Source organism: Protopterus annectens, chromosome 4.part0 (assembly GCF_019279795.1).
Source record: "Protopterus annectens isolate FY-2018-M chromosome 4.part0, PAN1.0, whole genome shotgun sequence".
NCBI lineage: Eukaryota > Metazoa > Chordata > Ceratodontiformes > Protopteridae > Protopterus > Protopterus annectens.
In genome coordinates this window covers 1623254458-1623266936 of record NC_056733.1, presented here as the reverse complement: position 1 = coordinate 1623266936, position 12479 = coordinate 1623254458, and the positions used below count along the sequence as shown (strand labels likewise).

Sequence of the window (12479 nt, the reverse complement as noted above, 5' to 3'; positions counted from 1 at the left end):
TGCTTGTGTCGCCTGGAGAGTCGATTATGGTGCCCAGTTTGCAGTCATCTGCGAACTTGGTCAGCCACAGTCCTTCCGTGTTGGCCTGTACCTCCGAGAAATATATACCAAACAAGAGAGGTCCCAGGACTGAGCCTTGTGGGATGCCACTTGTAACTGGTTTGGAGTCTGACATGGCTCCAGCAATTCTAACCATGTGGGTTCTGTCCTTGAGCCACTTTGCAACCCATCTAGTGACATAGGGGTTTATATTTAAGCTGGTGAGCTTATCTATAATGCCCGAGTGGGGTATTGTATCGAAGGCTTTTGCGAGGTCCAGATAGGCTGTGTGGACCACCTTCCCTTCGTCAACGGCCTTGGTGACTGTTTCAAAGAAGTCAACCAGGTTTAAGAGGCAGGATCTGCCCTTAACAAAGCCAAACTGGATAGGATCCAGTGTCAGTAGGTCCCCAATATCTTTATTTATGAGGTCCATGATGATCCTTTCCATAGCTTTGCAGACCAAGCTAGTCAGGCTTATGGGGCGATAGTTTCCAGGGTCCATTAAGGCACCACCTTTGTGGAGAGGGACCACTGTTGCTGTACGCCACTCTTTGGGTACATATCCTGTAGTAAGGCTGAGATTGAACAGTAGTTTTATGTTTGGGTTTAGCTCTTCTTGGAGTTCATGTAGGACGCAGCCTGGGACACCATCTGGTCCCATTGATGCTGTGTTTTTGCTTTGGGGAGGGCGGCTCCCACCTGAGCATCTGAGATGTCAGGGGGGCAGCACTCTGCTGGGATAGATATTTGCCCTTTTGGTGGGGGGGGGGAGTTTGCGCTGAACCTGTCAGCTAGGATGTTGGCAATGTCTGTGAGATCAGTGTATTTTTTGTCATTTTGGACTAATTCTGAGCATATCTGGGAATTCCCACCCAGGTTCCTAACATAACTAAAGAAAGCCTTGTGATTATCCTTAGTGTCCTGTGCAATTTTGCTCTCGAAGCTGGCCTTTGACGATTTTATGAGTGCCCTTAGTTTTTTGCTAATACTGATCAGAGATGCCTTCCCTTTTTGGGATTTTGCTCTATCATGTAGTAGCTTCCTCTTTCTATTGTATAGTTTGTTTATGGCTGGGGTCCACCAGACAGGTCGTCTGCCTTTGGAGGACTGGGTCTTGGTTTTATTTGGGATTGCATGATCCATGCAGTCCTGAAGGTGTTCATAGAATGCATTTATAAAGGATTCTGCGGTCTGGGCCGTATTTTCCACAGGCCCGGGGGCTATGAAGGATTCCACCTCAGTTTTGAGGAGTGTGAAATTTGCTTTAGAGAAGTTTTTCACTGTGGTTTTCTGGGCAGGGGGTGGGGTCGGGATGTGAATATCCAGTGAGATCAGTTTATGGTCTGATCTTACCAGTGAGGGATACACTTCTGGTCTGGAGCATAGAGTCCCCATGTTGGTGATGATCAGGTCCAGTATGTTTTCCCCTCTTGTGGGAGTGGTAACAAGTTGTTCCATAGCATTTGAGTTTATGAATTCTAGGAACCTTTGGGCAAGGGTGTTGGAGCTAGAGTAATGCTCCCAGTCTATGTTTGGGTAGTTGAAGTCGCCCAATATAATGGTGTTTGGAGAGACCTTCATATTTTCCAGTGTTCTCAGGAAGGCCGAGTGGGGTTCCTGGGTTTGGGAGGGTGGTCTGTAGCAGGCTATAAACTGGAAGGCAGTTTTACCCACTGTTAGTTGCACATGGATAGTCTCTGATGCTTCGTGCTTTGCCACCAACCTGGAGGTGTGGGTATCTTTGATGAATATCGATACTCCCCCTCCTTTTGTGGTTCGGTCCAAGTTTTGGGGCCGAAAAGCATGGTATGAGGTATAACCTGATAGTGCTGGGGTGCTCTCGGGAGCCCTGAACCAAGTTTCTGTTACTGCACAGATATCGATGTTCTCCATGCTAAGGAGAGTTTTGAGTGCATGCATCTTGAGGTTTAGACTTCTAGCGTTGAGTAGCATTACTCTTAGTTTCTTATCTCTTGTGATACCTATGGAGGTGGGTTTGTCTTTTGAGCCTTGCCTAAAAAAGGCACTATGGGGGTAGCAAGAGCCTTTGCCAATATCCGAAAGCCCAGGGGTGATAGGTGCAAGCCGTCCCTAGCAAAGCATCGTGGCTTGTCGTGCATATCATCCCAAGCTGACAGGCATTGGATCCCCTTTGAATGACACCAATACTTAAGCCAATTGTTGAAATTGATCATCTTGTCTTCATACTGTGGCATCATTCTTGGTGAGGGTAAGATGCTACTCAAGGTCAGGGTCATACCAGCCTGGGCTACATGCTCAGAGAGCTCCTCTATGTCTCTTTTCATGTAGTCCAGGGAGGTACGTCTCAGGTCATTCACACCAGCATGGACAATGACTGAGTCATATTTGTACTTGCCTTGGAGTGACCTGAGTGCTTGTGTTATGTGGCGGATCCTAGCACCAGACAGGCTGCTCACCGTGACCTTCTCCTTGTTCAGCCAGGTGAGTGGGACGTCAGTGTGCCTGTGTTATTGATGCAGATTTATATAAATATTTTTTGATTGAATTACCGACAATACCAACATTTAAAGGTTTACCAAAGGTTCATAAAAATTTATACAATCCAAAATGAGACCGATAGTTTCTAGTAGAGGGTGGTTGACAGAACCACTCTCTATATATGTCGAAAATCAACTGAAAGAATTAGTTTGGAAAACACAGAGTATAATTAGAGATACACAAGAATTTTTGGTCACATTTTCTGCAGATTTAGAGGACAAAGTAAATATGTCTGATGTATGGTTAGTAACCCTGGATGTTAAATCATTATTTACAATGATTCCTAATAAGGAAGGACTTGAATATCTAAGACATTTTCTGTGTCAAAATAATGTTAATTCTGATATCATAATGAAATGTATGATGCTTCTAGAATTAATATTGAAAAATAATGTGTTTATGTATAATGATGAATATTATCTACAAGGCAAGGGGTGGCGATGGGAACGCCATGTACGAACTCATACGCCAATCTAGTAATGGCCCAATGGGAAAAGATTCGTATTATGGACATGGAATATGCTAGTAAAATTGTATATTATAAGAGATTTGTAGATGATGTGTTTTTTCTATGGAAAGGGACTGAAATAGATTTATCCAAATTTGTTGAATACATCAATTAGACCACAAGTTTCCTGAGCTTTGAAGGCAAATGGTCAAAAACAGAGACTGAATTTTTAGATGTTTTCATAGTTAGAGAGAATGAGACCTTTACCACAGCATTATTTAGGAAAAACTGTAGGAAAAACAATTTACTTCATTGCACGAGTATGCATCCAGGGCATATTTATCAGAACATTGTTATAAATCAAGGGAGAAGAATATCTCATCTAACTAGTGAGGATGTAAAATGTGATCAAACCTTAAAGAAATTAAGAAAGGAATTTTTGCAGAGGGGATATTCTAGTAAAGAAAGTGATGTCCTAATGGATCCCCAAATTATAGATAGAAGAGGAAAGGGAAGACCTTATTTTAGTAGCAAGAAAGCCTACTTACAGGATAATGAGAAGCAAGAACCTAGACAGTTAAAAACACAACTGAGGCTGAATATTCCCTTTTAAAATAATAATAAAGACATATGTAAGGTTATTAATAAAAACTGGGCTATACTGAGTACAAATGAGGAAATAAGAAATATAGTAGGGTATAAACCCAGTTATAGTTATCGAAATAACAAGTCTTTGAAAAGGCTGCAGTGTTATGAGAAATGAAGTAAGAAGGGGGTAGCATCCAATAGACAAAGGACCTTTCCTTGCAGACGATGTAATCAATGCTCTTATATGATGGCATCTGATAGTTTCACTCACCCAGATACAAAAAGAACATATAATTTTAAACACTATGCTGATTGTAAGGCCAGAGATATAGTCTATTTAGCTAGCTGTTTAAAATGCAGCAGCTTCTATATAGGCAAGACAAATAGGAATCTGAGAGAAAGGGTAAGAGAACATATTTATGCAATTAATCGAGAAGGTGAGACAAATGCTCTAGCACAACATGTATTTAATAATGGGTTAGATCATAAATTTAAATTTATGGTAATATAGTTAATTGGAAGAAACAATAGGCTAGGGAATGTTAAAAACTACACAGAACAGGAGGAAACTAGATGGATTATTAGAATGCAATCCAATAAAGGGAAAGGTTTGAATGACAGGATATCTATCAAACCTTTCCTTAGAGATAGGCCACTAAGACATTAACATAAAATTTTAATTTTAAAATAGTAGTTAAGAAAGAATTAATTTTATAAAATAGGTTGTATATTCATAAATTTATCTATGTATAATTTGAATGGTTTTAAGAAAGTATATATTCACTAAAATGGAAGTAAGAAAATTATTTAGTGATATTAAGTTGTTAATAATATGAAATGTTTATTAATATTATTATCCATTAATAATAATAATATTTTTAATGTATACATTTACTATGGATTGTATGTAGATGTCAATGAATTGTATAGACACTAAACAATAATAACAAGAGTATGTAGAAAGTAATGTATGTATTGCCATCTAATGGTAGATAGAGGTAACATCTGTGAATGGCATACATTTTGGTGCCTTTTTGACTATTTAAATGAATGTAAAACCTTAATAGCCCTTTGTCTGAAGAAGGGTATGGTTTATACCCGAAAGCGCTTACAGAAAGTTTTTACACTGTTTTATATTGTTGGAATAAAAGAATAACATTTAATCCAGCCGTGGTGGTCCTTGAAGGTGTACAGCAACATCTGTGCTGATGCTGAAGAAAAGCTGGAAGATGTGTGCAAGTTTAACAGTTGAGAGTATGCAAAATAGTAAAGATTAACAACATGATGGAAAAAGGTTTGTTGACAAAATGCAAAGGGTGTGTAAATATGCACAAGATATGAAAGAGGGAGTAGTGTATAGATGGGTTTAACAGAAATTTTGTAGAGAAAGTGATGTGAGGGGGAAAAAGGATGAGGACAGAAAGGTAGAAAAGATGAGTCTTGTTTAAGAAGCTTAAAGTCAGTAATTCTGTTGTAGAAATTATATTGTATTAGGCTCTATACTATCCAAGCGTTTGTCTTTTTACACTTTTTCCTACAACTAGCAGTAATCAAAGCAGCTGAAGCTTCATGTATTATAAAGAGTAATAGTCAGTCTGTTCATAATTTAGTTGTTTTGTGCTCTTGACATGGATATCAAGATTCACCTTTCAACCTTCAGTTCCCTCTGCCCTTGAGGGAAATTTCTTGACATTCATGTTTCACATAACAGCTTGATTATGATTGAAGACCCAGTCATATTCCTGTATGTTACATGTTATTATAATGCCACATTTGCTATGATCAGATATAACAGTAGTTTAATAATTTATGAAAATGTTGTTACACCTACTTCTAAATGTGAAGTTTTATTTGCATCTGATTTGCAGAATGACTACAGATATGGTGAAAAGTAAGGCTACAGGAAGGAGTAAGAAATGGCTTAAATTGGTGTGACACAGTGGTCTTCTGTCCAACAAATGCTTTGTTTTTATCTATAATGAGTTAAAGTTATTATTTGATGAAATGCATATAAAAATGTAGAACTGCAATAATATTCATTACTCATAATTATTACTCATAATTCCATATTTAGCTGTACCTTCTACACGTGTTTAATTTTTTTAGGGTATGGAAAGTTTCATCCTTATGTGATCCCATTTGTTTTGGGTTACTTATCTGCAGTGGTGCAGTGGTAGCATTGTCACCTCACAGCAAGAGGTTCTCCTGTTCAATTCTTGTCTGGAGTGCCTTCTGTGTGGAGTCGGCATGTCCTCCCTGTGGTCGAGTGGCATTTGAAAGACATGTGTGAATGGGTGTGCCTTCATTGAAGGTTGGGTGTCGGGCTGCACCTCAGCACCATAAAAATCTACTGCCAATCATTAGTGGACCGGAGTTCCGCTGTGGCGACCCCTAACCGGGAAAAGCTGAAAGAAGAACATCAGCTTTCCAAAAAGCTACTACTCATTGTTATCAAATATGAAGACATATCAGCATGCACCACTAAGCTGAGAATGACACATTTAATAATAAACTAAAAGTTATGCAGTGGGGAAGTTTGAAGGGATGTGCTTGAAAAGACATTTTATAGGTTCATGCTAAGCTTGCAGTCAAAGTGACTATTGAGAAGCTCAGCCCCATTACCCTGTACTGGTAGGAAACTAACAATATCCCTCAGTATGTCAATTTTCTCTAAGTATTCCTGCTGAAAATTTGAGATCAACATCCTGCCTTCTGGATACTGGTATTAAAGGTTACTAGGGAAGCAGTCTCCTTGGTAGATAGTTCTGTCATGCCACAAGGTATTATTGATGTGGCAGTATAGATTTAGGCCTCTAGGGAAGGTGTTAGCTGTACCCCTGGTTCTGTTTAGGTGAATGAGTTCAGAGAGTGCTGGGTTCTTCGTAATGTGGAAAACTAATCAGAGATCATCATTCAGGAGTATGTATGACAGTTGGGCGCGGGGGGGGGGGGGGGGGCAAGGCTTTATTCTACCAGAGTAGCTAAGGGTACTGGAACTTGACACCTTTTTGGTGAGGAATCATTGAGATGACTCAGGCTGGTTTAGGGGAGCTCCATGCTAAGGGATGTATTTTGTTAAATGATGGAGCTGATAAGGGATAAATAAAGTGGGACTATAACTTCACTGTATCTAGAACAGGTACCATGGAGGAATTTACATGCTGAAGGATGTTTTATATTAAATGATGGGGCTGTTAAAGGATTATAAAGTGGGATTATATTATTTTTCTACATGTTCTACAATACATATATATGCAGACAATTAAGTGTAGCCAATCAACTAGCATTTTTTTCAGGAAGTGAGAAGAAACTGGTGAACCTAGATGAAATTTGCAAAGACAGAAGAAGAACATACTAAACTCTAAAAGTAAAATGACTTGTGCCAAAAAAAACTTGGACTTGTGAGTCAAAGATCATAACAATAAACTGCCATTCATCAGTGCTCTATGTCAGCTTTTGCAGGCATGTTCAGAATTTCAGCAATTTCTTTTCTTTTTTTTTTTTTTTTTTTTTGTGGCTGCAGTCTTAAGTACTTTGGTGAGGTCAGTACACCCTCAAATTAAAAATGAAAAAGGGAGAGATTCTGTTTGTTTGGACACTGATGATTCCGAAAAGTGCCTATATACTTGTTATTTATAATAATGCTGGTAATCTGTGTTACTGTGCTTTTCTTTTCAGGAAAACATATCTTAATGGTGTTGCTATGTACTTGTGGTAAAATCATAAAATGTATGTTCATAAAAGTAATGTGCAATCTAAAATGTACCAAAAGAAGCAGAGCTGTAAAAAAGTAAAGAAGTATAGATTGCTGCTTCAGAAACATTTGTAAAGTTCAAATGATAATTTCTCTTTTTTTTTTTTTTTTTTTTTTGGTAGCTTTTTTCCACCCCTCTACATCATTCTACTGCCCACAACCCAGTGCTGTATGCCCTTCATTGTCAGGTCTACCAGTCAACTCCTAACCCTTAGACTTTCTCTGATGTAGGGCTAGGGCCAGAGTCTGGCTGTCTACATCCGCCTGAGAAGTTTAACTTATGACCTATCCTGTTATTTCCCTCTCCCACTTGGTCTATTTGGTAATGTCCATGGAGTGGAGATGGAATTGGGCCATGAGGCATACTGCTCCGCCTCAGCAGCAACAGCTCCTCCACTGTCCCCACCCTGTCTGCCTTTTGGACCACACCTCCCAACCGTGCCATCCTCAACCTGCACCAACGATCATCATAGGTGGGCTGCCCTCCTACAAGGGATGGTAATGCCCATCTCTCTCTGTTACTCTGTCAGTTGCCTGAGCCAAAATTGAAACTGGGTCAGCTGACAGTAGTCAGACCTTTATATTTCTGAGTGGCTTTGTGTTTAATTTCATATGAAGTATTATCATTAAAGTAAACTTTCTGGTAGAAAATGCAAGCACACAAAATGTTGCAATTGCTGTCTGACTTAAAGACTGCTTAAAACAATGAATCTTCTGTTAATATATGTGCATCACATTTACGTTTTTTTTCTTTCTTTCTTTCTTGTCTCTGTTGTAGGAGTATGTAATAAAACTAAAAATGGAAGTTATCAAATGGAAAACGCTAGTCATGGCAGTGTTTCTTATTCCTTTTTGGCACTGTGAAGGGAAGATGGAAAAAGACTCCTCATCTCCTCTGAGCTTTACTCGTCATGTATATAATGCTACCATCTATGAAAATTCGGCCCCAAGGACATATGTAGATGCATGTGTGCAAATGGGCATTTACATTATGGATCCTACATGGGTTATTAAGTACAAGATAGTATCTGGTGATAGTGATGGCTTATTCAAGACTGAAGAATATACTGTGGGAGATTTCTGCTTTTTAATAATAAAAACAAAGACTGGAAATATGGCTGTTTTGAATAGAGAAGTCAAAGACCACTATGTACTTACTGTTCAAGCCACCGAAAAAAACTTTCACTATAATGCTTGGACTAAAGTTGTGATCCAGATTTTGGATAGAAATGACTTGAAGCCACTCTTCTCACCCCCTTCTTACAGTATTTCAGTTAAAGAAGACGCTGCAATTCGATCCAGCATCGCTACTGTAAGTGCAACAGATGCTGATGCTGGTCCCAACGCTAACTTCTACTATACATTTAATACAAGGACAGACCTTTTTTTCATACATCCTAGCAGTGGGGTAGTTAGACTATCAGGCAAGCTGAACCATACTCGTGCCAAAAAACATGAACTTGAAATTTTAGCAATGGATCGAATGATGAAGATTGCTGGAGGCAGTGGCATTGGAAATGTGGCCAGACTTCTTGTGCATGTGGAACCTGCTACCAGGAAGCCACCTGTAATTACATCAATCAAGGTCATGGACTCTGATACAAACCGCAATCCTTTATATGCTGTTATCACTGTTAACTCCAGCAGTTCAGATGCTGGAATTAATTCGGTTAATATAGTAGCTGGTGATCCATCAGAATATTTTAAAATCATAAGATCCTATGCAGAAAGTAATGAATTTATGGTATTGTCAAATAAAGAAATCCACTGGATGAAAGGTCTTAATGGGTTCAATTTAAGCATTCAAGCAAAAGACAAAAGTCAGCCACCTTTGTTTTCATCTGTACATATTATTAATATACAGCCACCAAAACATGCTTTGTCAAAATTTGAACAGAAGATTTATACAGTTGTACTAAGTGAGTTCACACCTCCAGGTAGCCTTGTAGTAATGGTCAAAGTAACTCCATCTTTTCCAGATTTAAAGTATACTCTCATATCTGATAGCCATGTTAGAAAATTCAAAATAAATCCCAGAACTGGACTCATTACCACAAGTGGACTAATGAATTTCCAGGAAAAGTCTTATTTTAAATTAAAAGTAATAATTGGTGAGGAGCTAGATACAGCCGTAGTCCATGTGAACATTAAAGATGACAACAACAATGCTCCAAAATTTTCCAAATCTTCATACTACAGTAGTGTTAATGAAAATGTTCCTGTTGGCACAACAATCTTAGAAGTCACTGCAACAGATGAGGACACAAATGAGAATGGGTTGGTTACATACAGCATAGTAAACCAAGAATTAATTCCATTCATGATCGATCCTTTTTCAGGTGTCATCACAACTTCAAAAGAGCTGGACTATGAACTGATGCAAAGGTGGTACCACTTACAAATTTGGGCTTCAGATTTAGGAACACCCTTCCGCCGTGAAACTGAGGTTCCAGTCACCCTGGTATTAAACAACGTAAATGACAATATACCATTGTTTGAGAAAATAAATTGTAATGGAAGTATACCTGTGAATATGACAGCTGGAGAGCAGATTTGGCTCCTGTCTGCAGTTGATTTGGATGAATTACAGTTAATTACATATGAGATATTGTCTGGCAACGAGATGGACTTTTTTGACCTGAGTACTTCAGGAAAGCTTTTGCTTAAGAAAAGCTTTTCTGGTCACCGTGTTGAAAATTTGCCCACCTTTAGCCTTAAAGTAACAGCCACTGATGGTGAAAATTATGCTTTGCCTATGGTTATTAATCTTACTGTCACCAGCAACGATGTGCCACTCCACATGCAATGTGAAGAAACAAGAGTGGTTAGCAAGCTGGCAGAAACCATAATTCTTTCTAGTCGACCCCATGATGTTTTCCAAGAAGATGAGGAAGATACTTTTTCACATATTCATATTATAAATTATCACCCTCCAGAGTTTGACAGTGACCTTCCAAGTTCAGTTGATATTAGAGAAGATGCACCAGTTAATTCAACTGTTATTCATTTTGCTGCTTCTGATCAAGACACTGGTTTCAGTGGTGTGCTTGTCTATGTTATCTCTGATGGAAATGATGACAGCTGTTTCACAATAGACATGAACTCAGGTCTGGTTAAGATACTTTCTCCTTTAGACCGTGAAACAACAAGTTTTTATATTCTTAATATCACGGTGTATGATCTTGGAACTCCTCAGAAATCATCTTGGAAATTGCTAGCTGTAAATATATTAGATGCAAATGATAATGCACCAGCATTTGAGCAAGAATATTATTCTGTAAAAGTATTTGAAAATGTAGCACTAGGAACTATGGTTAAGCAAATAACAGCAAGAGATAATGACCTAGATGATAATGCCAAAATACAGTACTCACTTCTCACACCCACGGATAAATTCGCTGTCAATGATTTGACAGGAGAGATTAACGTCGCTGGCCCTTTAGACAGGGAATATTGGCCTAAATATGTATTAACAATTCAAGCTAGAGATCATGCGAAAGTAGACAGTCAGCTCTTCTCAACAGTAGAAGTAAGTATTATTTTAGAAGATGTCAACGATAACACACCATCCTGTATTCCACCACTTCAGAGAGTGAAGACACTCGAAGACCTTCCAGTGGGAACAGTGGTATTAATGCTAGATGCATATGATCCTGACAGTGGTGATGTGGAGATGATAAAATATATTTTTGTCAGTGATGGCAATGGAACATTTAAAATTGATACCTTATCTGGAGCCATTAGGCTAGAAAAGAATTTGGATTTTGAAAGTAAGGACTTCTATAACTTAACAGTTATAGTCATGGACAATGGCTCAACCAAGTCTCTTTCTTCTACGTGTCATGTTGAAATAGAAGTTATCGATGTAAATGAGAATTTGCATACTCCTCGCTTTCCTTCATTTATATTTAAAGGTTCTGTCAGTGAAAACTCCCCTCTGGGAACATCAGTTATGAAGCTGACTGCTCAGGATGGAGACACAGGAATGGATGGGACAGTCAGATACTTCATAAGTGATGGAACAGGAAGTGATATCTTCAGCATAGATGAAGAAACAGGTAAGACATGTCCGTGCCCTTTAACTTTTATTTTTCATTAATAAATCAGTCAGTAGCTAGTGTTACCTTACTTTTACAGCTGGGTTGAATGTAAACCTGAGTATTAGTGAATAGGTCAAAGGCAGATAAAGCACATATAGTGCCTTTGGGATTTGAACCTGTGACATCTTTAATCCTAAATACAAACATAACCCGCTGGACCAAAGTGTTAAGACATGACATTAAATGTTTATTATACTGATGAAAGTACTTTGTTTCACAGCTTATATTACCTGTGGAGTAACCTTAACAGTAAAGTGTCAGATTTCAGAGTGCTATGTGCACAGGAAAAGGTAATTTCTGTTGGTGTCAGTAAATAGAAAAGCTGGTTGTTAGTCAAGAGTCTTTGATACTTTGTCTGTTACAGATGTGAGATGTCCACTAATGATGCATAAAGGAAACAGATGATCACACAGTTATGCTCCTCATGAATCTGAAGTTGAGAAAGTGATACTGAGACAGCACAGGTTCAATTACATTGGCAAAGTGGTATTCATGGTTACATGAAAGACTGGGGTTTTGATATGTCAGCATTCTACAAAGTGGCAGCCACACATCGTAGGACTAGATATAAAACTCAGCCTGTAAGAAGTAAAGCTAGAGGCACAGAGTGGAGACTGTGTCAGAGTACATTAACATCTTAGGTTTGTTGGATACATGTCTGGGTACTGTCACTGGCTATGGCTAAGACTCAGCATGTGACCACTGTATTGCTGTAAAGCCATATCCTATGTGGCAGAGGCATTAGTATATTGTATAATAGTAAGTCCACATCTGTAACACAGTGCTGGCTTCAGCTCTGCCTAAAGCCACCTACCCTTATGTGAACACTACACTCTGTGTCTGCATCTCCACTCCACTATTAACAGTATTTACCACAGTCTCACATGTGTAGCCATTTGAGTGACTTCAAAGTCAGTAGCACTTCCATGGTATCATTCACCAAATTATTTTTTTTTTTGTTCAACAGCTTCCACACAAATCAAAATATATGATAAAACCACCCCAGTCACTGGTATTGAAGGAAGGG

The 12479-nt window shown here is 38.7% G+C and overlaps 1 protein-coding gene across 1 annotated transcript in view; it reads left to right on the top strand.

Annotated features, from left to right (window-relative positions):
• FAT2 (FAT atypical cadherin 2) overlaps nucleotides 1-12479 on the top strand; it is a 1015713-nt gene that overhangs the window by 400221 nt on the left and 603013 nt on the right. Inside the window, exon 3 of the mRNA XM_044069413.1 lies at nucleotides 8131-11410. Coding sequence (XP_043925348.1) covers nucleotides 8131-11410 — 3280 coding nt within the window. The remainder of the gene's footprint in view (nucleotides 1-8130; nucleotides 11411-12479) is intronic.